Genomic DNA, 26,717 nt, shown 5'->3' with positions numbered 1-26,717 from the left:
AAAAACAAGGAATGGCTAATGCTGTGAGATGGCAATTACCTTCATTTCCTAGCAGAGGACCATTCTATATACTCAGAACAGCCACAGCCAGTCCTTTCTTCTAATTGATAGCGCTCTTATTTTTAATGGTTGGCAAGAACACACCTTTTGGTGGGTAGAAATCTGGCTGATATTTATCCTGTAATTATATGAGGTTGTCATCCTTGTCATCATTTTTTGATGAATGCATCCCCATTACTGCGCGTCACACCAAAACAGCTAGATAAATCAAATATATTGGTACAGAAATATTATCAGTGATGTATTGTTGTAATACTTCATTAAAGCAACAGTTCATTCTTATAATATAACAAGATATAATAATGCAAGTCAACAAGCAGCATCTGCTTTTAAGGCAGAAGCTTTCTACAACAGTAAATTTGACATTTAGCTTCAAACTCACCTGACATCACTGAGTTTCATGCTGTGTACTTCTGAAATGTAGGAAAATAATTTATCATGATTTGCCATATGTGGCTATATACGAGTTGAAATTTGATGGAATATCTTCTATGTTGGGATCTTGCAAAGCTGGAAGTTTTAAACCAGAGCCTTAAAAACTAGATGTTCTAGGAAAATATGTTTGATGTGGAAATAATTTTCCACTTGCTTAGGAGTGAGAGGATTTTTTCATTAACATGGTCTCTAAAGAGGTCACAAGCCAGCAACTATTACATTTTTAATTTTGTGATATAGTACTTGATGGAGAGCACAGGTGACTTAAGATACTTGTATGCAAAACATGAATAGTGTGGGTAGTAGCAATACAAACTTTCTGCAGTGTCATCACTGCCTGAGACACTATAAGATGGCAAGCCAATATCTTTCACATTCTATCCTTACCACCAGCCAACAAGCATGCAATTAATGCCACCTGTCCAGGGGAAATGGCTTGAAGATATAAATCACTTTTTTGGGTGCAGACAGAAGTGACAATTTTTGCCCGACCTGACCATAGAAAACAGTCTATAGCTGTGACCCAACACAAGTGCACAGCAGCAGACAGCTTTAGAAATGGTTGATTAGGTGAAAATCTGACCCCTCATAGCATGAGATAAAGAAGTTTCAAAATGTAGTGTCTTCTGTAACTTTTATCTGCGTGGCCTCCCCGGCTGTCACTCTTTTCAGAATGGGAGGGGGGAAACGGAGCGGAGGGAATTCAGTCTGGGTTTTTTTTCAGCCCCTCCTAGAGGGTGGGGCAGGTATACTGGAGCCATGAGGTAGGGGTCTCCAATCCACCCACCTCACCCTTCAGCACCAGCTGGGGAGCTTCGAGAACAAACTTCCTCCACTGTCTTTCCCACTCTCCCATTCTGAAAACAGTGGGCACTGGCAGAGATCTGTGGCCATTGTTTTGGGAACCTGGCTGCAGACTTGCAGCTGGCAGCTAAATTCTCCTCCCCCCAGAACCAACAGTGAACTTCTGTTTGGTCTGGGGTAACACTGCAACTCAGAATGCTTTGCAGAAAACATTCTGAGTTATAGCTGGGTGCTTCACTTCTGTCTGCACCCTTAAAGATGACTACTAGAGTAAATTGTGATGGCAACTTTCACCCTGATACTAATTAAGATTGCAACTTGAAATGTTTAAGACAGATTGAGCTACTTTGCACATCAACATTTTCACTGGTTTTGCTGGGTGGGAAACACCCAGTTATGACAATGACATTCCAAAAGAGGTTTACATTCACCTAGGGAATGACAAGCAACCGTATCTGAAACTATATTTCCCAATTTTTCTCCTTGGAATGTTTTGTGCTGTTTTCCCTAATGATTAACTCATAGGGATGCACCCTTTTAAAACCAGTGGAGGCTTTGTTTACATTCCCAAAAGAAACTTTATTCCAATCGATGTCTCTTTTACAAAGGTGTCCATAAAGAATCTTTAAAGTTGTGGTCATATAAATGACTCATGTTTACTAGACATCCATTTCTGTAAAGACAAAATGGAGAGTTCAAACTGAATCGTTGACAGTAGGAAAACTCTAAAGGAGTTTTGATAGCATAAAGTGGAGGCAAAAGAATGAAGTCCATAACGGTTCTAATCTAGATAACCACAGCATAACAACAACAACAACAACAAAAAAATCACAGAAAATGTTCTTTCTGAAGCTCATACATGCTGCAGGAACCCTTGATCATCACAAACAAGCAAAGTCCAACTTCTGCAAGCAAAGTTCCTGGTTGTAATATGGCCAACTGAAGATTTTGAAAGAGCTTAGTTTAAACTTACACTAGAAAAAACTAAGTTTGAATTAACCTGCTTCTAAATCTTCAGCTGGCCATAGCAAAAGCCAAACTTTGCTAAGAAAACATGTACAACAACTGTTAGTCATTTTGACACACATTACATTCAAGTGTCTTTATCTTGTCCTATTTACTTTTTAAGTACAATGCGTAACTTTTGCATTGATAAATCATAAATGTAGACTCATTTAAAGCTGCAGAAAAAATTCACAAATATTGCATCATATTTGGTTCACTTTTTAAAGATTACCTTTACTATCTTAATGGCAAGAAACTAAAGTGAAAATTAGGTATAATTTTAAGCCAAGGTGTATTTTGTAAAAAACTACAGATGTAATTTTAGAGTATATCACATCCTAATCATATATCCAGTGAAAGGCTTGTCTCTTGCTCATTTTTCAATCCATTGAGAAATACAAAATTTTGTTAATAATTACATTAATCATATGAAGCAGACAGTCTGAATACAATGTCTAAAGATAGATGGCAATGACTTCCAGGCTCCAATAGCATAAACTTTGGTAAGTAATGAGGTGAGTCTCTATTCCTCAGTGCTTCTGTCAAAGGAGCCTTGAAACATCATCCTGTCTTTCTTTTGGGGGGGAGATGAGTTTGTCAAAGATACAGATTCATAACCATACTTCTTTCATCAGCTATGCTTCCTTTATTATGATGTTTCAATAACATCTATTCATCTATAGCAGTACTGTAATTGGTTGTATCTCGTTCTTTTGGCAACAGACCAAATCTACTGTCTATTTGGCGTGCTCTTTCAGTTTTAAAAACAGATTTATATTTCTTCTCCTTGACTAGATGTAGAAAGTTCAGTCAGATTTTATCAATTTTAAAGTCTTCCAGAAGCAGACACAATATGGATTCTTCCAAGCAAGGTTAAAATTGTCCCTTAGAATAAGCTGGTTTCAGTCTGGATCAATCTTTCCCAGGCATGAAAAGGGGATTTAGGAAGGTGGTGGTCTGGAACAAATGTACAAAAAGTAGAAGGCACTTTCAGACTGTTGTAGGATGGCAAATGTTTTGAGAGAGAAAGGGAACAAGGGTCAGTGGCTCACAGGGAGCTGAAGCAGTGCTCAAACGAGGGAAGAGAGGGACTAGGGTACAAGACAGACCAAATATACCTCGTTTCATTTTCTTTAATGAATAATTGTTACAGAGTTATAGTAGCCATGTGGTTTTGCATATTAATATTTATCAAATATGCAAATAAGGCCATAATTATTTTTCCATGATAAACAAGAGGAAAAGGCCTCTGATCTACAATGTTTCAATACTTTGAAGTCTGTTGTTTTTGCTGCATCATAGATGCAGCCCCAGACAGTGCTTATTTAACTTACAAATCTGCACTGCTGCGAAACAGTTAAAACTAGATATGAACTGTGTTATGTATGCAAAAGTCTACTTATATTGGGGTTAAACTTAAATTCTATTTGCATCTTTTCTCCCCTTGTAGTCCAGGGCTGTCCAGCATCTAAGTGGCTGCAGGCTGAATGCCCCGCGTGCTGTACCAGCAGGGGTGGCACACTCATGGGCCACACCAGGGTAAACCACAGACCTCAATCAGGCCTCCAAGCCTGCATGCTGCACTGACGCTGCACCACTCGCTCCCTCTCTACCTCTACTCCCCAGTTGCTTCACTGCATGTCCATGGATCACCCTCAGCTTCCCAGACTATACCATGCTACACTGCCCTGGGATTAGGGGGGAAGCCAGTGAAACTCAGGAGGGAGGGAGGAACAGCCCAGAGACTCCTTCAATTTGCTTTGTTATGCTGCCTACAAAAAATTTAATAAGCAACTAAGCTGCAGTTAGGTACAAACCACTGTGCCTCACACCAATAAGTATATATTTTTTTGTACTCTGTCCCTCCACTGCCTCTTATTTTACACTTGGAAGCTTTTAGAGGCAGAGACCATCTTTTTTGATTTCTCCTTGTGCAGCACCTAGCAGACAGGGGTCTTGGATCAAAACAAGAACTTTTTAGGCACTAAGGAAATGCAAAAATTTGTAAACTGTACTGAGGCCAACCATAATGTTGTAATAGCCTAGATGGAACCGGGATCTCCTAATGTACTAATTTGTTTAAAATAATTATTTAAGACTTTTTATAAGCAATTTCCAAAATAATGAGTACCCTAAAATCTAATAAAATCAGTAGGGAATCTGGCTACTCAACATCTCTGAAAATAAAGGTCCCTGTTTCTTTTTTCTTTTCTGCCAATTATTAAAACCTCATGCTGTTTCATTGCACTTGGGTCTTTTCCTTTGATGCTTACTAAATCCTATTTTTTTTCATAGAAATGTACCTGTGGCTCTCTCTACGTATTTATTGGTCTGGCTTTCAGCTCTTTCAAAATGGACTTTATCTCTAAATTTATATACTTAAACAATTTATTTCCAAGTGAACGACAAGGAATGACTAATGCTGTGAGATAGCAATTACCTTCATTTTCTAGCAGAGGACCAATCTAATATACGCACAATAGTCACTTTCTAATTGGTATCATTCTCTGTTGCCAAGAACACACATTCCAATATGCAGAAGTCTGTCTGACATTTATGTTGTAATGATATGGGGCTGTCATCATTTTTGATGAATGTATCACTATTACTGTACATCTCTCTAAAACAGGTAGATAAATTAAATACAGTAGTACAGAAACACATCAATGATGTATTAGTGTAATACTTCATTAAAACAACAGCTCATTCTTGTACTATCACAAGATATAATGCAAGTCAACAAGCAGCAGCTGCTTTTAAGGCATCTGCTTTTAAAGCAATTTGGATAACAAAAGACAGAGGCAAAAGAATGAAATCCAGAAGAAGGGTTCCAGATAGCCACAGCATAATGATCAAAAAATCACCAAGATGTCAAAGAAAATACCTCTTCTGAAGCTCATACATGCTGCAGGAGCCCTGCATGCCACAAACAAGCAAAATCCAATTTCTGCAAGAAAAGTCCCTGGCTTCTGATATGAAGATTTTGAAGCAGCGTAATTCATACCTAGACTAGAAAAACCTAAGTTTGAATTAAACTGCTTCTAAATCTTCAGCTGGCTATATCAAAAGACAAACTTTGCTATGAAAACATGTACAACAATTGTTAGTCATTTTACCATACATTACATTCAAGGGTCTTTATCTTGTCCTATTTACTTATTTTTAATACAATGTAGAACTTTTGCATTGATCAAACATAAATGCAGACTCAGAGCTGCAGAGAAAATTCAGAAATACTGCATCACATTTGGTTCACTTTTAAAGATTACCTTTACTATCTTAATGGCAGGAGACTTTTAAAAAGTGAAAAATTAGGTATAATTTCCAGTTAAGGTATATTTTGTAAAAAAAATGTAAGGGGGTATAATTTTAGAGTACATAATATCTTGACGATATGGCCATGGACCACCTTCAGCTTCCTGGGCTGCACCATACTGCACTGCCCTTGGGTGTAGGGAAAGCCAGTGAAACTCAGGAGGGAGAACCCAGAGACTCCAGCTGCTGTTGCAACCAGAGTGATGGGGGAGTAGTGGCCTGGCAGGAGCAGGGGAGGGGAGCATAACTTAAACCCTTAAAGCCCATGAGCTACAAGTTGGAGCCCTGTTGGAGTCTAAAGTCCTTTTTTATAATCCTATTTGTCTTCAGACCAGTAATGCTCAACCTTCTCAGACCAACAGGTGCCTTGAGAAAATGCAACATTTTCCTTTTCACTTGTTTTTTGACGATAGAAAAAAACCCAAAACAACAAAAATTAAAAAAAAAACAAACACTAGAGCAATTCTTTTGTTGCAAAGAACTCAGAAAAGCCATTACAGGCCAGAATTTTTTAATATTAGGAATTCCTATTTGAAATATTTGGGTTTTTATTCTGAAATATGTTCACACATGTAACTGTGAACACTGCATGGCACCCCACAACACCCTTGAAAAGATCTCAAGGCAACCTAGGGTACTACAGCTCCCTGGTTGAGAATCACTGCTTTAATCATTTTTACATTTTTTCTAGACCTTACTACCAAATGTAGAAGTGTGCTTTCTTCATTTAAATTTGATTCATGTCCTTGCCACAACTGTACAGCAGCAAGGAAATGAAGGGCCTCTTCGCAGCTGTCTGCCCTGAGGTACATGCGCAGATGCTGCTGACAGTGATCTGAGTCAGGGCTTCAGACCCTGGTGCAGTTACTTGCAGTCTCATAGCCGGCCTGAGCTCTGGGCAGGCCCCAGCTACCTGCCATGGAGCCTGGGCTGCTCACAACAGGGCTTGAGTCTCACAGATGCAATCACAACAAGCTTTTTGAAATTAATATTTGAAAGAAGGAGTAAACACAGATGTGAAGACAAACTAGTTCTGGAAACTCTTAATAAGCACTTATATTCATGAGAAAAACAATCTATCTTTAGAGAAATGCAGCTATTGTATTATTTCAGTTATTTGTTACCAAATCAATGACTTCTTTAAACTTCAACATAAACATACAAGACCACATTTTGTACACAAGACTGGCACATTTATTGCTTTTTCTCTTCCATCTTGTCGCCTATTTTACATCTTTGTTGATAGTCAGAAATGGCTCTTCTTGACTAGATTATCCTTTTAGATGTTTATTCACGTGTAAACTTTATGTACTAGTCTCCGACTGTCATTTTAGTGGGCATGTTACGTCTAAAAATGTTATGTTGTAGAGACTCAAAATTGACTCCTACATTAAAAGAACTAAATAAAACATTCGGTTCTGTATTATTTGGATGTCACACCATATTTAGGTGTACAAAGTCTGCCTTTTCCAAACACAACTCTGATACCAAGAATTATATGCAATATAAACAGAAGTATCACCCTTTTTATCTGACCTCAAAATTCTGAAGAGCAAAAGGTACTTTACAATAAAGCACTTTTCATATAATTTAACACACAGAGACTTTGATTGAAGAGAGTCTGTAAATGAACCCAGGTTTCTTCCAGCTGTGCTGACAATTTAGATATTTCTTCCAACAAGGCTGGCTCTGAAGAAGTTATTTTAAGATGCAACTGAAACAACAGTATGAAGCCATTAATGTAAATTCATACTATCACATTTTAAAATACCAGTTTTGCTATTCACCCTATTTTACCCTTTTAACAATGTTGCATATAAAGCAAGTGAAATTTATCAAAAGAAAAAAGCGTTTAATTTTTGTAAGGTTCTTCACACCAGCTTTCCTTTGTTGGACATCTTCTAAATCAACCGCCCCCCACCCCACAAATAAAAGACAGACACTCTTGGCTCTTGTACAGTGCCAACATTATGCAAATCCACAAGTAAAAGCACACCCTTCATACATTTATTCCCAGCTCTCTTCACTCAATCAATGCCCAGCATCACATCAAGCAGGAGCAGACTGAATACATCATGTGAGGTCAATGTTGCTTAATTAAATGACACTAGTCCAGTAGAAATGGTGTCAGCAAACTCACCCCCTGGGTAAGGAAAAACTCTCTCGAATAATTAATAGAACACGTTAGTCGTGAAGCAAGGGAAAGAACTCTGAAATACTGGGTTGCATACTGTGCTGCTAGTAAAACACAAGTGGGCGCATCTACATGTGTGCTAATGCACATTAACCTATTTTAATGAGCATTAGGGCATCACAAAAAACCATGCACTTTCATTAATGCGCATTAAAATAGGCCAATGCATCTTCTTCTAGTATCTCACAAGGGAGGTACCAAATGTAATGCACATTAGCAAATGCGCATTTATGAATGTGTAGACATGTCCACTATAACTGTTTTTTCTACAGTACTGTAAAAAAGTCTCGACAAATGATCTACACATTTTACCCTTGGAAAGCAAATCCAAGAGCTTTCTCTCTCAGAGTACCCTTTATAATTAAGTATAACAATTTCCTAGTTTCCATATTTCCTAGATCAGCGGTTCTCAACTTTTTTAGATTTGAGATTCCTGTCAATAGACTTAAGATACCCCTCGGAACATGGAAGCATATGGGGGAAGTTATATCAGATTAAAAATAGCCACCCAATCTAACTTGGTTCACCCCAGTGTGGACCTTATATTTAGACACAGTCTCAGTGATCAGAAATTGAATCTAAACCTGTAACAATACACAAGTTCCAGGCACACAGACCACTCTAAAAGTGGTTGAACCAAGTCTAAGATAGACTTGGAGTGATATACACTCCAACTTAATCAATCTAGGTTAGACTAATAAATGGACCTTCAGTACAGTTACTTGGGCAGCCCCAGGGCTGGGAAAGCCCAGCTACTGTTCCCAGCCCCAGGACTGAGCATTTTCTACCCATCCCCCTGGCACCAGGATATTTTCAGCCCCCTGGCCTCTCACTCCTGCCACCCACCACAGATCAGCCAGCTTAGTTTAGTATCACCGTTCAAGACACATTTTTGTAACTCTAGGTGTTGAAGAGTAGAGATATGTAGTTGGCCATGTTAATCTGAAATCAACTAGAAGGCAGGGTAGATTTGCACCTTACAGACTAACTAAAGAAGCTAAGAACAGCACATCAATACACAAGTTGAAAACTGTGTTCAACTGTTTTCAGGGTCAAAGAACAGAAGCTTTTTTTGACTTCATCATCAATATTGTAAATGTAGCTAAGTAAAGAAAGCACTTAAAAAGTCACAATAGTTGCTGACAGACATGGAACATTCCCAAACAAACAGTGCTTTACCAAAAGAGGAATTGTGTTAGTTTGACCTTGCCCCCCCAGTGTCTGTATAACTCGTGTGCTTCAGCAGGGCTTTTTGGGGCTCTTTTACCTATTAATAGATAAAAGCCCCGCTGAAGCGCATGCACTGTACAAACACTGCGTGAACAGGGTCAAACTAATGTGATTCCTTGTCTGGGCACACACTGTGGTTGGGGTGGGAGCACGCCAAGCTGAAAGCAAAGCACTGTTTTTTTCCCCACATCTGTAAACACCCAATAACATTACATCAGCAGATTAGAAAAATGAATAGAAATGATTATAAGCAATGAACAGTTACTCTTATTTTAAAAAAAGAAAATCACTGTTAGTATTTTCTTCACGACTATCCCTACTTGCCTGCAAATTTTTAATACTGTTGCCAGTTAAGGGCTATTGGGTTAATCAATGAATCTAATAAACTTTTTTTGGTGAAGTATATACTTTCATCTTTTGTGGGCAAGGATGACCAAATCCAGTGGGGGAAGGGAAAGGAAGAAGAGGGAAAAGAAGTGGGAAAGAAAACGGGAAGGAGAAAACAGAAAGGGAGAAAGAAAGAAAAGCAGAAAAAAGGGAAGGGGACGAGAACAAAGTGGGGTGGAGGCTAGGTCACGCGAGTACGCAGGTGACTCATAAGTCTGATCTTTGCCTGGAACAACCTGATGCAGCAGGAACAGGAGAACCATGAGGACTGGATATGGGAGGTTTTTGGTGAAGCAGAATCTCTTTTTGACATTCTTCATAAACAATTTCTTTAGAACAGACACTATACTTCATTGTACAGAATCCATTTTACAAGACAATGCATTGTTTTAGCTAAAAAACAAAACAAAACATACAGGAATAATTTAAATCAAAACATAAAAAACTACCTTTAAAAATAGGGCTAGGTATGCCTGGGCCAGTTCAAAATCACATTTTGTGTTCAGCATCATCCCAATCAATCTCAAAAAGCTTTGCATCACCTCTACAGATCCACCACCTTCTGGAGCTAAGCCTCTTAGTTCTGTCTCAATATTAGATGGCCCCATGACCTTCAGCAGATTAAGTGGGGATGTATCTGTGTTAAAGCATTGAGAGAGACAATTGTAATGTTCACAATAAAAAAGCCTTAGAAACTGAAATAAAACTGTTTGAATTCAAAGTCCTTTGAACAGCTCCTTAGCAGCATTCTACATCAGTCTGTATTTTAGATCCTCTTCCCCCCAGCCCTCTACTACTTTTCACAGTTCCTTTAAACAAGATAACTAAGCAGTAACTGGATTGGAGCAAGCTGACCTTGTGAGAAAATAGCCCTTCTCTAACCTCTTCCCCCAAGCCCCTGCACCAATCTTCTTGAAACTTGGCAGGCTTCATCCTCTCTGTAGAGTCTGCTATCCCTGAAAATTTCATCTAAATCGGACAGAAAACAACAAACCTACAGATATTTTATCGTTTCCCCATTATACCCTATGGCCGGATCTCCGAGGCGGCTCTGAAGCTCTTTGGGAGCTCCGAACCGCTTCGGGAAGCCTAACGAGACCAGCGCTTCAACCCAGATGTGCTGCTTCGGACCCCGAAGTGTCCAAAGCTTCTCTGGATCCAAAGCTCTGTCCAAAGCCTCGCCCAGCTCTACTGCCTATGATATTCTCCTGTTGAAATAAACACATTAATTGGAAACTAAGTCTGCAAAATATTCTAGGATGCAGAAATGTGGTAGACACTCTAAAATTATTACACTGATGATTTTGTTTTTCATTTTTCAGTTTTTCATTACAACGTAAGTATTTTTAATTTTGTTTAACTGCCCTCCCCTTTATTCAAACTTTTTGAGAACGTTTTCCTCAAACTTAAAAAAAACCCTTAGGAGCATCGGCACTGAAAAAAATCACAAAGTAAACAATGAACATGTTAAAAACAGGAAACCCTCTCAGTGACTTTAAATACCACTCTGTGCTGCTCAAGCATTTCATTTATATGCAGTGCTGAATTTGGGTTATGTTACTACTTTGTGTGTGACAGAATAAGCTATTTACCCCAGAAAGCATGAAGATTCTGTCTAGTGACAGAAGACATGTTGGCAGAGCTGGCTCATAAAAAAAATCTCTAGTGACAACCTACTCACATTCTTCTTTTGCTTCATTTAATTAGCAATCGCTAAATGGTTCTGGAGAGGCACAATTTAACCAACACTAAAATGCATCCACTAAGGTCTAAAGGCATCTACCTTGCTGCTGGTTTCAATAAATCTGATGCCTAAATGCCTTTGTGAACCTGGGCATAAAGTTCTTACACTACCTGATGATTTAGAAGTCCCCTGTGGTTCAGTTTTAGAATCCTTGTCTATTACACAGGAGACCTGGGTTTGATTTCCAGACACCTATACAACTATAGCCATGGAGGCCCCAAACATCTGGACTCAGTCTGGTCTTTGGATTTTGTCTCAGAGGCCTACAGGGAGGATGAAAGGTCTGGGCAGCCTCCACTCCTTCGAAAATTCCTGTCCAGGCATATGCATTGAAGGTCTGGGTAGCCCTCATGCATGCACTATGATCCAGGAGGATGGGCGGTTGCCACCTGATGATTTATTTTATAACCAACTACTTCTATTTACACTTTCTATTTAAATCATCAGATAATTATAATGACTATAAGCTTTAAAGTTTTCTGTAAAATGGGGAATAGGACACACACAATGTAACTGATTTAAAAAAAAATTATGAACTTAGAAAAGCATAAGTGCATACTTTATTAGCTATCTTTCAGACCAGTACAGAACATTTTTCAGATCAGATCATCATGCTTTTTAATGTACTGAATATCCGTTTTAAGAAGCCAACCTCTTTTTCCTCACATAGCAGTTCTATTTGATTAACTTAACTCTACCTGCCCACAGTCCTTACATAACTCTATGCTGCAGTGTGGAGTCCCCTGCAGGGTAATTTAATCTGTGTTGATCTCTGGGCTGCCATGACTAGCCTGCCTCCAGCACACAAGCTTGATTATTTACAGCAGCCAATCTAGGCATTTATATATTACATTGCTCTCCACAGTTTAAGCATACCATTTGTCTTTTGCTAATGAGTTAGCTGGCTCCTCCCTGCCCAACTCCTAACCTATTAATTATCAGAATGCAAACATTTAATCACAATATTAATATTTTGCTGTATTTTAATGGTATTTCACTTGTTTGCTTACACTCATTAGTCCTCAGGGCTTCTTCAAGTTGAATGTAGAAATCAGACTTCTGTGCCAATATTCCAAGGTTGACTAACTTTGACTAGACCAAAAGAAGATAATAAATTCACATGGTATGTACAAAAATATACAAAAACACTCACAACCTAGTAAGATTGTTTTCTCCCCAGATACCACAAAACCTTTAAGGAAAAAACCCAAAGTAATACTATGCAATCGAATCACCAGAGCGCCCCAAGGGATGACAAGGTTGAATGGTCACAAACTCCTGCAAGACCATTTCAGGCTGGACATAAGGAAGAATTTCTTTACTGTCTGAGCCCCCAAGGTCTGGAACAGTCTGCCAGCGGAGGTGGTTCAAGCACCTACATTGAACACCTTCAAGAGTAAATTGGATGCTTATCTTGCTGGGATCCTATGACCCCAGCTGACTTCCTGCCCTTTGGGCAGGGGGCTGGACTCGATGATCTCCTGAGGTCCCTTCCAGCCCTAATGTCTATGAAATCTATGAAATAGTTCTATAAAGTGTTTTACAGTAATTAAAAGCATACCAAAGGTATGCTAGGAAAAATACGCAAGATCTGTAGAAGCTATTTTTTGTCATGTTTTACCTGCTCTCCATTGTTTTCTTGCTCAGCAGTAGTGTATCGTGGTATAAGACCAGGAACTGTCGGGATGAAAAAGGGTGCTGCTTTTGGAACTTTTGGTGGTTCTCTTGGTTTATTTTTTTTCTGTTAATTAGACATTTTAATTAAGTCATTTTAAAAAATTCTCTAAAAATCAAAAAACATTTGTTTTGGTAAGACATTCAGGGCCATTAGCAAAATGAACATTTGGAAAGCATTTGTTGCTGAATACTAAGGAGGCTCCAAAGGCACCCCCCAGAGAACAATCCATAAAATTTACCCCAAACATGACAAAACACATTATATGTTTTTAAATAAATCTTAAAGTAATACTGATGACAGAGGAATAAGCCTTTGGACCAACTCTTACATATGACAAACCAAGTCTGGGGGGATTATGCACCCTTTTCTTCTTGATTCTGGGTGTGACAGGCACTAATCTGGAGAAAACTAGGAGCAGATTTGGGTGCCAACAGATGTGCTGACTGGAAACTGCCATTTACTAAGGCAATACAGTAGGCATACAGGCAGCTCAGTGAAATCTGGTGTCAGGCAGGGGTGGTCCTTTGCATCAGCCCTAGGCCACACAACGATTTTCTCCATCACAAATAAATCCTTCAAAAGCTGGTTAAGTCACTTGTGTCTCTTGTGATGCCATAACAGCAGCTCTTTATTAATTTATTTTGCAGAAGCCACAACAGTAAAAGTTTCAGTATCGTATAAACTCACAACTCTTTGGCCCCAGAGTCAGCACACAACCCCCTACGCGAGACAGCCAGACCAAAACCAGCATAATATTACCTTAATAAGATCCAGATTGAGTAGGTTTTTCCATCTTGACTCAGGCAATAGAGACAGGGTCACTAGCTGCTCTCCCAGTTGCTCCGGTGAATCATATTCTATCATATCATCACTTGTTTCTTCATTTTCTGTAGTGTCCACATCTTCAATAAAATATATGTTATTTAAAGCCAAGCTAGGTTTCAAATGCGCTGTGATCATCATTTTTCAGCAATCTTTAAAAATTGATATACAATGTTTATGTAAAATATATCTAATGAGTCAGAGAGCATTTTTCTACTTTAGGTGAGAGATTAAATTATACTTAATGACAACCAATTGTATGTAAGCCTAGAACTAGAAAAACTCAAAAAAGTTAAAAATTTACCCATAAGCCAGGCCTCTAAGTTTAATTTGAAATCACTTACATTAAATCAGAATAAAGCTGACAGTTATTTTGTTTCCAAGTTTAGCTAAAAGTAAATGTGCGTATGTGTGTGTGTACACATGCATAGAAATGCAAAAGCCAAAGTGAAATGTATGTTAATTATGGTACCCTAGAGTCTATACTCTATTTATACACATGAAAAGATGGTTACTTGCGATTAAAGCATGGTATTGAATAGGAGATCTAAGTTCTGTTACCAGCTTACACTACCTCAGAACTTCTTTTGTAACACTGACCAAGTAACTTGAACTCCATAGCTTATTTTACCTTTTAAAAAATATGCTACCATACTACTATACATGGCTATAATACAGAAGTGGGCAAAATGCAGCCCAAGGGCCGCATGCGGCCCACCAGGCCATTCTATCCAGCCCGTGGGTCCCCTAAAAAATTTAGAAAATTCATATATATCTGCCCCTGGCTGCCTGTCATGCAGCCCTCAATGGCTTGCCAAAACTCAGTAAGTGGCCCTCTGCCCGAAATAACTGCCAGCCCCTGCTATAATATGTGCTACAGAAAAGCCTGAAAATAGGTAGGGAACAGAATTTAAGACGCAGAAATCTAGGCTAGCCAAAAAGGTTATAAATCTGCTGAACTGGAAATATTAACTGAACTGGAACCAGAACCAGAACCAGCCTCTTTAAAAACAACTCTAGAGGGGACCCAGGGAAGTACAGGTCAGCAAGTCTAACATCTGCTACTGGCAAACTGGCTGAAGCAATAATTAAATAAAAGGACAGCTCAACACATGGATGAGCAGAGCTTGCTGGGATAAATCAGCATGGCTTTTCTAAATAAAGGTCCTGTCTCAGCAACCTGTTAAGAGTTCTTTGAAGGTATCAACAAGAATGGGGAGCAGGACGATCCAACTCATAAAGCATTTCTGAGCTTCAAAAAGCCTTTAAACAAAAGTTCTGCATCAAAGGTTCTTAATGAAATATGTTTATCGTTGATTTATGGATCAGATCAGAAATTGGGTTAAGGATAGAAAAACAGAATTGGTATAAATGGTCAGTTTTCAGAATGAAAAGAAATAAACAGTGATCTCTGTTGGGACCAGTCTGTTTAATATAGTCATATATAACCTGGAAAGAGGTGAAAGCAGTGGGAGGGGGAAGGGAAGTGAAAGAGGGGAGGAGGGAAAAATAGCAAGGTGACTAAGTTCGCAGGTGACCAAAATATTCAGAGGGTAAAGGCTGAAGCAGACTTTGAAGAACAAGAACAGACTTTGAAGGACTGATCTTACAGAAGCGAGCAAATGGGCAACAACATGGCAAATTAAATTCAATGTTGATAAATATCATGCACATGTGAAAAAATAACCCCAAATATATGTAACAGGGCTGTTACCACACCAGAAAAAAATTGGATGTCACTGTGGATAGTTTGGTAAAACCATCAGCTCAGTGTTCAGCAGCCACCAAAGAGACAAATAAAGTGATAGGAATTATTAAAAATGGAATTGTGAACAAAGCAAAAAGTATCATTATGCCCTTTTATTCAAGGTGTGGATGCACCACAGATTTATACTGGTGCCGTTTTGGCATCACACCTCAAAAACAATATATAAAACTAGAAAAGGTACAATGGAGAGCAACAACGATGATCAGGAGAATGGGGGGCTTCCACATAAGGAGAAACTAAATAGGCTAGGATGTGTCAGATTTTAGAAGGGATGTTTGATGCCGGGGTATGACAGAGGTTTACAAAATATTAAACAGGGATTTCTTATTTACTGCCTTGTACAATACTAGAACTAGGGGACCTAAACTGAAACTATTAGGTGGTAGGTTTAAAGTTAACAAAAGGAAGGTTTTGTTCTACATAGTGGGTACATCTACATGTGCAATTATTGAGACAAGAAACGCTGGAGCAGTTCAAGCCACAGTAAACTGCCCCTGAGTGCTGTGTTTGCATGTGCACTCAGAACAGCAGCAATCTGAGCCAGGATGGAGCAGGTCCCTGGCTGACTGGGTGCAATTTATGTCTGCGGTCACTGTCTATATGTGCATTTCAATTCAGTAAATCACTATGCTGTAAGATAGTACTGTGGTGGAGTTAATTATTTTACTGTAAGATAGTACTCTTATGGCAGAGTTAGCTTACTGTGTCTTAATATTAATGCATGTGTAGATGGTGGTGCTTTAATGCAAAGCTAATTAGTCTACTCTGCAGTAAAGTGCACATATAGATTCACACAGTAAGTAATTAACATGTGAAACTCATTACCCCAAGATGTCATGGAAGCTGGTAGCTTAAGTCCATTCAAAAGGGGAATGGTTCAATTCTTGGAGGAAAGGTCCATCATCATATAGGTATATATTCTACTAAACAGGATATTGTAGACAAAGAAGGCCTTCAAATTAGACCTTCCCAAACCTGTAAATACTGGAAGCTGCAATGGTGGAAGGAGCAGGGAACTGAAAATTCTGGATATGCCCTGTTCACTCTCCCCTTCACTATCTACTCTGTGAGGTAGGACACTAGGCTAGACAGACTTATGGTCTAAGTGGCTCATGGGAATGAACTGTCTGAAATGTTCATTTCTTATCATCTGCCATCAAAAAATTATAAAAATCACTGATGACAAACAGGATAAGGGAAACAAGCATTAAGAACACAGAACATACAAAAGTCTTTATCTGCCAAGCAGAATGACAAATGTCACATGAAATGCATTATGAAGGTTCTGGGTTTCAAGGAAAGGAAGCAAATGGCACCTACACTATTAATTCTCCTGAAATGTGTTTTAGTAAGGAATACAAACAAAATCTTTCAACATACCTACTCTTGTAAACATTATCATGTCCATCCATACAACTGAGAACTAAATGGTACTGAATAATGTTAGTATGCTACTTTATTCAGGGATTTCAGAAAAGGGAGTCTTTTTCTTAAGGAGATGAAGTGACTCTGTTGTATGCATTTTTTCTATAAGAAAACACTGAATTCTACATGAAGAAAATGAAATGTCTGCCATTTGACTTTCATTATTGCGGTCTTGAACAAGCCATTTTCATCCAGCAAATACCTTGAGCAGGACAGGTTCTTGGAAGCATTATTACAGAAGACTCATGATCTGTTGGAAGCGGCCGTAAAGAGACAAGTGAATACAAGGAACGATTAGACCTAAATAATGAAGACAAAGAAGTATTAAAAACCATTACTTTTTAAATAAGCATGCAAAGTAAGAATTTAAACAACATTTTTAGAATGTTTGATACCATTGAAATATAACAAATAGCTGAGTTTTTCTTCTTATGGTTAGAATTACTTGTCTTGAAAAAAGAAAGAAATGGTGGGGGGGGGACTAAACTGCATAGAATCATAGAAAATTAGGGTTGGAAGGGACCTCAGGAGGTCGTGTAGTCCAACACTCTGCTCAAAGCAGCACTGTTCCCAACTAAATCATCCCAGCCAATGCTTTGTCTAGCCGGGTCCTAAAAACCTCCAAGGACAGAGTCCACAGCAACTCTGGGTAACTTGTTCCACTGTTTTACTACCCTCCTAGTGAGAAAATTCTTCCTAATATCAAACCTAAACTTCTCTTGCTGCAACTTGAGACTGCTGCATCTTGTTCTGTCATCCATCACTTCTGAGAACAGTCCAGCTCCATCCTCTTTCAAACCACCCTTCAGATAGTTGAAGGCTTCTAATTAAATCCCCTCTCATTCTTCTCTTCTCTAGACTAAATAAGCCCAGTTCCCTCAGCCTCTCCTCATAAGTCATGCACCCCAGCCCCCTCAGCATTTCAGCTGCCCTCCCCAGACTCTAATTTGTCCTCATCCTTTCTGTAGTGAGGGGTCAAAAACTGAACTCAGTACTTCACATGTGGCCTCACCAGTGCTGAACAGAAGGAAAGAATCACTTCCCTTGACATGCTGGCAACTCTCCTATCAACGCAGCCCAGTATTCTATTAGCCTTCTTGGCATTCCTGGCAACAATGCCACCGTGTGGGCTCATATTCAGCTTACTGTCCACTGTAACCCCCAGGTCCTTTTTGGCAAAGCTGCTGCCCAGCCAGTCAGCCCCCAGCCTGTACTGGCGCGTGGGATTCCTCCATCCTAAGTGCAGGACTTTGCACTTGACCTTATTGAACCTTATGAGATTTCTTTTGGCCCAATCCTCCAATCTGTCTAGGTCACGTTGAATAGTAGCCCTATCCTCAAGTGTACCTACTACTCCCCCCAGCTTGATATCATCTGAAAAATGGCTGAGGGTGCACTCTATGCCATTTTCCAGGTTGCCGATGAAGATATTGAACAAAACTGGCCTCAGGACCAACCCACTTGATACTGGCTGCCAACTAGACATAGAGCCATTGATTACAGTCCATTCATCCAGTGTACTTCCTTAGGTTGCCTGTGAGAATGTTGTGGGAGACAAAAGCCTTGCTAAAATCAAGGTACACCACCTCTACTTGTCTCCCCATATCCACAGATCCAGTCATCTCATCATAGAACGCAATCAGGTTTGTCAGGTATGACCTGCCTGTGGTGAATCCATGACAACCGTTCCTAATCATCTTCTTCTCCTCCTCCAAATGCTTAGAAATGGATTCTCCGAGGATCTGTTCCATGATTTTTCAAGGGACTGAGGTGAGGCTGACTGGTCTGTAGTTCCCTAGATTCTCCTTTTTCCCTTTCTTAAATATGGACACTATATTTGCCCTTTTCCTATAATCCAGGACATCTCCCAATTGCTATGAGTTTTCAAAGATGATGGCCAGTGGCTCTGCAATCACATCAGCCAACTTCCTCTGCACCAGCCCCATGGGCTTGTACATGTTCAGCTTTTCTAAACAGTCCCTAACCTGTTTTTTGCCACTGTTGGCTGCTCACCTCCTCCCCAAACTGTGCTGTCAGTTTGGTACAGCAGTCTGGGACATGACCTTGCCTGTGAAGACTTAAGTGGAAAAAGGCATTGAGTACTTCAGCTTTTTCTGCATCTTCTGTCACTAGGTTGCCTCCTCCATTCAGTAAAAGACCCACACTTTCCCTGACTTTCCTCTTGTTACCAACATACTTGTAGAAAGCCTTCTTACTCTTCACATCTCTTGCTGGCTGCAACTCCAACTGCACTTTGGCCTTCCTGATTTAATGCCTGCATGCTTGAGCAATACTCTCGTACTCCTCCTTAGTTCTTTGTCCAAGTTTCCATCTCTTAAAAGCTTCCATTTTATGATATAATTTTACTAAATCCATTCAGTAAAAAACCCACACTTTCCCTGACTTTCCTCTTGTTACCGACATACTTGCAGAAAGCCTTCTTACTTTTCACATCTCTTGCTAGCTGCAACTCCAGCTGCACTTTGGCCTTCCTGACTTAATCCCTGCATGCTTAAGCAATACTCTTGTATTCCTCCTTAGTTGTTTGTCCAAGTTTTAATCTCTTAAAAGCTTCCTTTTTATAATACATTTTACTAAACTATTCCCTGCTAAGCCAAGGCTTCTTTAAAGTACAGCTAGCATTCCTGGACTCCTCTCCCCCTCAGTCTGGCTTCCCAGGGGATCCTGCCCATGAGTTTCCTGAGCAAAGTTAAAGTCTGCTTTTCTGAAGTCTGGGGTCCTTACTCTGCTCCTCTCCTTCCTTCCTTTCCTCAGAATCCTGAACTCAATCATTTTGTGGTCACCGCTGCCCAAGTTACTATCTATTAGTACATACACGATTTATTTTTCCCCGTTTGTGAGCAGCAGGTCAAGAAGAGCATGGCCCCTACTTGGCCTCTCCAGCACTTGCACCAAGAACTTGTTCCCAACACTTTCCAAAAACTCACTGGATTGCCTATTACCTGCTGTATTACCCTCCCAGCAGATGTCAGGGTGATTGAAGTCCCCCATGAGAAGCAGGGCCTGTGATCTGGAAACTTCTGTTAGCTGTTTGAAGAAAGCCTCATCCTCTACTACCTCCACCACAACATCACCCTTGCTGCTGTCCCCACTGACCCTAACCCAGAGACTCTCAGCAGGCCTATCTCCAGTTTCATACTGGAGCTCTGAGCAATTATACAGCTCTTTTATATAAAGTGCAACTTCTCCTCTTCTCCCCTGCCTGTCCTTCCTGAACAGTTTGTACCCATCCATGACAGTGCTCCAGTCATGTGAGCTATCCCACCAAGCTTCTTATTCCAATCACATCAGAGTTCTGTGATCAGAATAACATCACAATTATTACAGAAAATGTCTTTAACTTGCTTTTGCTACAACTCCAATCTGTAATACAAGTTATGATGTAAAAGTTACTTCTGTCACTACCTGAAGTTTACCACATTTTAAATTTCCTGGCTTGGCTACCAAGGCACCATGGTCATGTCTATATTTCTCACTTACTGTGCCAGACAATGCTGCTCCACACTGCTTCCTGTGTTCTACTGGAAATCAGTGTAACTGAACAAAGTTACACTGCTATTGGCTTGGGAAAACAGTGCTGTTCAGCGAGCACCATTTTTTAAGCACTGCTAACTGGCATGGTAAGTGAATGGTATAACATGGCCTGTAACATCTGACTTAATTTTCGCAGTTTACCTATCTGATAAGCACGTTTAGGTTTAATGTTTAAGGTACTTTATATTTACTCTGCTTTAAAACCAATCTCACAAAGTAGTACCATTCCTGAACAATTCCTCTTCTGATTTCTAAAATCAGCAAAAATGATTGTATCATCCAAGTTCTGGACAGGATATGATATTTCGCAATTTTGATGTTTATACCAGCAAAGAAGGCCTCTGGCTGGTATCATTCATTTTGTTTGGAGTACTCATTTAAAAGTTACACTAGAAAGTGGGCTATTTGCAAAACGTAAACCACAATTATTTTTAAAATGTTTACTAACTAAACTATACTAGTAAATCATTCAAGTTTAGACAAAGCCTAGCATTAAAGGCTCCCAGATAAAACAATAACCAGATACACATGACCTGGATGACATGAAGGTATCTATCATAAGCAGTACAGCAGGCAGACAGGAAAGCACAATTGTGCATATTTTACATCTCAGTTGCACACCTAGAAGAGTCTTTCGGCCTCAGCCAGATTAGCAGAGTGGTAGAATGCAGAAAAATTCATAAAGTTAAATAAATAATAAATATAGCTTAAACCAACATGTGTAGGTCCAGCGTCAACATACTGGAGAAAAAACTTTATGTCACAATTCTCTATTTACAGATCATGGACAAAGTGATGTAAGAAATTTCTGTAATGTTATGCTGACATAGGAATACTTCTGAACACCTCTGAAAACTTATGCACTCACCACAGATAAATTCCAAGATCATCCACATGCGATGAAGCTAGAAAATCCCCTGTAGGAGACATGGTAATGCTGACAGCTGCTGAGTCTAGCAAGAAGGAATCTATGAGGCTACAAAGAGGGGAGAAAAATTATGAAAGACGTGATTTTCATACCTGTCGTCATTCTGAAAGCATACAATATTTCTTCTCATAACCTGTAGTTAACACTTTGTATTCTTAGATGGCACTCATTTTTGTATAGTTTGCGGCAATTATAACCATGCATTTGAAAGGCTTTCTAACTTTATCCTAACTATGCAGTTAGTCCAGTAAAAGATATCACCCAAAAAATCCTTGCCTCTAACTAACTTCAATAAATTTGGACAATAGGTTTGAATAATATATATTTAAAAATACCTCTGTGACAAAAAAGCATTTTCATGACAAAATACCAAGTGGTTTTAACCTTTCAATTTATTTTCATTCTCTCCAGCCAAGATGCCGCCACGACTTGTCAATTCCCTCCACCTTACATAGCAGCACTTCTTGATCAAACACTGGTGTCAGAATCTGTGCATCAGTGACCTGCGCATGCTACTGTCTTTTGTTCTGACATTGTTTAGCACATATCATCTCACTGTACTTGGAAGCTCTGGTCCTCCAATTATAACATATACAAAGAAAAATCCAGCATCTGGGTGCTCTAACTGCTGTACAAAATCCAAAGGAGTATTTTTTTTTTTTATACTTAAATCACTTTCTGCTATTAGTCTGGCACAATGTAGGGGAAAAAAACAAATGAAAAAGGCTAACTAGATAAAATATTTTAGTTCAATAACCTGTATTCTACGTTGTTGGAACGGTGCTGAATAACCACTATGAAAAATGTTTTATTACTCTCATAAATCACACTTGGCTGTAAAAGAAATATACTCCCATTGTCTTCTGATGGAAATATTTCCATCATATGACAAAAATTACATGACAAGTCCATTTTCTACAACACAACCTTAATTCAAAACCCACAACCAATGGTTAAATTGTGCCTACTAGGGTATCATATTAAGTTATGATTTAACAGCACTTATTAAAAACACAACCAGGCTGAATCATTCAAAGTCTGATTTTTAAACATTAAAAAAACTGATTTTATGAAAACCACCTTTAAGTCCTAACTGACTATCACTTATTGTATTTACTCAAATACAAGACAAAATCCTCCCCTCCCTCCGCACCATCAGCATGGGGGGGAAAAAAGCCTCTCATTTTACATTTGCATACAAGGAAACCTCAGTAAACATAGGGAATTGGCCCTGTGATATATATCTTATATATGCATGCATACGTTAGAAGGTAGAGAAGGGTACACTTCAATTTGAGCAGCTGGGAGCCACTCTAATTAAAGCACCTGCAGTGTCACATATATTCAGTGTCCTGTTCTTCAAAATAGCAGTGGGGGCACTTCAACTAAAGCTTGTTTGATAAGCTTTAGTTAAAGTGCCCCCAAGGCCACTTTGAAATGTGGAGATCCTGAATACATGTGACACAGAGGCTGCTGGAGTGCGTTAATTAGCATGCTGCAGTAGGCTCAAGGTAGACTCTGTTAACTGAGCCTGCTCCAAATGCATGCTAATTATCACGTCACAGCAGAGGTCCGTCAGTGGTAAGCCTGTGCAAAATTTTGCCCGGTGTTTCGTTTCGACTCATTTCGAGCTTGAAACAGTGAAACTGAAATGAAATGAAAGGCTTTGAAGCAGCCTCGAAATGAAACAAGGGCACTTGAAACATTTGAAGTTTTGAAGCTGGGCTTGCTTGCAGGAAAACAGAAGGTAAGGGGAGAGAGGGGGACGAGGGGGGAAAGACTGCTCTGATGTTGACTGTGTAGCTGGCCAGTGACTGTGATCCTTCCCTGAGGTCCCTTCAAATCCCGGTGCTCTGGGGGAGAAACAGAAAACAGCTACACACACACACACACACACACACAACACACACACACACACACACACACACACACACACACACACACACACACACACACACACACACACACACACACACACACACACACACACACACACAGTGTCACAAGTTTTGCTTGTCAGCAGCTTGAGGTACAGTTTCCCAGAAGCCCCTGTACCCATCTCCTTGAAACGTAACAGGATTTGTGGCCTCAGTAGGGGCTACCCTTCCTGCTGTTTTCATTCGAATCAGGCAAGAAATGATCAAGTTATAGGCAGTTTCTTGATTCCCCATTATAGCCTACGGGCAAAACAGTTTCTACAAAATGAAACTCGAAACAAAACAGTGCTGTTTTGCACAGCCCTAATAGGTGTCCATTAAACTGATCCCAAAAGCAGCATGTGTTCAGAAACAGAAATCAACTATGAAGTTGATTAAAAGCAGCCAACACTGAGTATGACCATAAAACACAAAGCCCATATTGGGCAAACTCTGACAGGAAGTATGTGTGTATGTGTGTGTCCTGTAAAACCAGGCAGGTGTTGCCTCTGCAGGGAACTGGCACTGGGCCTGGAGGTAGTGTAATACCAGGCTCGCACCAGGAAGGCCAGAGCCAGCCCTGACACCCTCCCCTTGGTACCAAAATCAGTACATTTGACATGCTAATGGGAGCCCATTTTTTTTTAAAAGAAATTTTTCACGTTCTAAACCAAATAAGACAAATCAAGCCCAAATCCATGAGTCAGTCCAGAACCATAAGTGGCCCTACAACTGGCAAACATCCTCCACCCCCACCAGGGGCTTCAGATACTTCCAAATACTTTGGCAGGCCTAAGCCTGGAGGCTTGGGGTTCAGATGCCCCCAAGTTGTGCCTGCCCTCAGTCATATGGCCACAGGAGCAAGCTAGGGAAGTAAAAAGAATCTGAATGGCTGTAATTTATCAGCACAGGTCACAAATTATAAATTGGCTGGCACACACGGGAATCATTCAGAAGGAAGATACAGCTCTGTGAAATGGATTAATTAGCTGTTGACCTCGATTAGTGGGCCTGTGGATCTCAAGGAGCCCAAGTACTGAATATCAGGGTCCTTCCTGGTACCTCTTGGACAGCGCTGATCGGGGACGCCTGATTTCGCGAGCTTTGTGGAAAGAGAAACTTGTTGTACATCAGGCATCAGAGGGGACTGCTGATAAGTTGCCGACGTGAATTATTATTGTCTGTCATTATCTATCTTAGTATACTACACGTAGTCAAGCTTTTGTTAAGTCAATAAACCTTTCTTACCTTTCTACCCCCGACCACACTCTCAATCAATCCCGAACTCTCTGCAGGTGGCTGGGACAACCTCCTCTCTCAGCTTGTTGCATGTGATTAGTGTGGCCCACTCTCTGAGGTGAAGCTGGACCAGGTTGCCCTGCCTCTCATCTAAATATAAATTTTTAGATGATCCCAGGACTCATGATAAGAGCATCTGGTTCATGGGAAGGGTGGATCCTTTGGGGTTCAGGGGGAAGAAGGTACCTGAAGTACACACACATACTGAGCAATGCTGAGCTGTGGGGTCACTATGGCTTGAAACCCTGTTGTCTCTGGTGAAGACCAGCCAACGAACTGTATGGTAAATCATGAGCCTTTTGGCTTTGGACTCATGTCATGCATAGTGTACATTATATGTAAGTAGATTAAAGTGTGTTTATGGATCACCTATGCAAAAACTCGCAGCAGTTTCAAAACAGGTAAACTGCATCAATTTTGGATTAACTAAGTTTATGGGTACCTGTAATAATTTTCCTATATGCAATTTATGATAGGTATGTCTATTTCAAGGTCAGTATTTTTAAATTTGCCCCTTACTTCCAGGTGTTCAGAGAGCAGGGTCTGGCAGTATTCACAAACAAAATGGGGGAAAGAACTTATACTGCCTGCAATCTGGCTTGCACACCTGGGCTGCATTTGGCCTGCAAAGGAGTCCTGTGGTCTGGATCCAGTCTGGGGTACAAGTTGAGTTTTATACCCCTGGTTTTAGTTTTTTATGGCCCATCAAAAGAGTGGAAAAGCTACTAAAATTTCAACAAGTGCAGAATATGTTATACTGAAGTACTAGCATCTTTGTTTGATGTGTAGCACTATAGATCAGTATTTCCTAGAGCTGCGACTTGCAACTGGTAATTTCTGAAGATGCTTAAATATTTCATGAATTAAACAAATAAACAATTCTTGAATTCAGACATGAGAAAACTATACTTCATGTGAAACTGTTTTTTTTGAAGCCAGCCTGAGTAATCTCATCAGGAAAATTCAATCCCGACAAGTGTGAGCAACAACAGGGCACCGCAGTCAACTAATATTTCTCCACCCTCCCAAGCATTTTAAAAACAATGCAAGTTAAAATAAGAATGGCAGAGCAGAAGGCGCCATCATACTATCAATCATTCTTAAGTTCATTTATGATTTCCACTTTTAAAATAAGAAATGTCACAGGAGTGTTTCTTTTCTCTTTCCACTTTAGCTAATGCACATTTCTATGACAGGCATGTAATAAAGTGACATCCATACTAGTAAGCATGCATACTTATTAGTACTTAAGCAAGTCTGCTTTAGTATTTTTATTGATTCAAGATTCAACTGTGAAATATTATTTCTATAAAAAAAAAATTATCAATACAATTAAAAATTACTGTATTTACAGCACCATCTATCCTGACATATTAGACACCTAAACTGGAGCACTAGGAAATATATACAAAAATAAACATATACATATATAAATATTTTGTTAATATTGTACACAACCTGACTCCTGTTCCAGAGAGCTGCAAGTTCCTCTGTTCTTCAAATGCCCTTGCCTTGCAATGCCCTATAAAACTTAGGAGCAACTAAGCTGCATGGACTAAATAAAGGTATTAGTCGTGTACCGATACATTGGTTTGATATTAGATCGGTACCGATATAAAGAGAATTGTCTATATTGGATATCGGCCTGATAATTTGGCCGATAAATGCCTGTGCTGCACACAGCCGCAACACAGCACACAGCAGAGCCAGCAGTGTGGAAAGCTGCCTCCAGCTGGTAAGTTGGAAGGGGAGGGGCGTGGGAGGGCAGATCAAATGTCCCCCGTGGTGAGGGAAGCAGCAGGCACTGCCCAGCCAGGGGGCAGGAAAGACAGAGGCAAGGCTCGGGGGGTGGGGGCAGCTCCTGCTGCTGCCTGTGCCCCGGAAGGACTTGGGGGGCAGGGCCTGTGCTCCCAGATCTGCATGGCACTGGGGCAGGTTGCAGCTCTGGGGTGAAGCTGGAGCCAGCACTGTGTGGGGCTCTTCTTGACAGGGGCTGGGCTCAGAGCAGGCTCTCGTGGTGCTGGGAGGAGGCTGCAGTCACCCCAAATTTCACCGCAGCTCTGCTCTGAGCCCTGCACTGTAGCCTGCCACCCAGCACAGCCCTGGCTTTTCCTAGTGGCTGGGTGGAAGCATGACATTCAGCTGGAGCTTC

The 26,717-nt window shown here is 40.1% G+C and overlaps 1 protein-coding gene across 1 annotated transcript in view; it reads right to left on the bottom strand.

The window, feature by feature from the left end:
• Positions 1-1,859: 1,859 nt before the first annotated feature.
• The window catches only part of WDR36 (WD repeat domain 36), a 65,735-nt gene continuing 40,877 nt past the window's right edge, over positions 1,860-26,717 (bottom strand). Inside the window, exons 17-23 of the mRNA XM_090038363.1 lie at positions 21,291-21,398; positions 17,070-17,167; positions 13,612-13,754; positions 12,796-12,915; positions 12,185-12,266; positions 9,880-10,067; positions 1,860-7,333 (exon numbers count right to left, since the gene is read on the bottom strand). Coding sequence (XP_089894489.1) covers positions 7,184-7,333; positions 9,880-10,067; positions 12,185-12,266; positions 12,796-12,915; positions 13,612-13,754; positions 17,070-17,167; positions 21,291-21,398 — 889 coding nt within the window. The 3' untranslated portion in view covers positions 1,860-7,183. The remainder of the gene's footprint in view (positions 7,334-9,879; positions 10,068-12,184; positions 12,267-12,795; positions 12,916-13,611; positions 13,755-17,069; positions 17,168-21,290; positions 21,399-26,717) is intronic.

This window comes from Crocodylus siamensis, chromosome 3 (genome assembly GCF_052110815.1).
Source record: "Crocodylus siamensis isolate JL-2025a chromosome 3, ASM5211081v1, whole genome shotgun sequence".
NCBI lineage: Eukaryota > Metazoa > Chordata > Crocodylia > Crocodylidae > Crocodylus > Crocodylus siamensis.
This window is presented reverse-complemented; position numbering and strand designations above follow the sequence as displayed.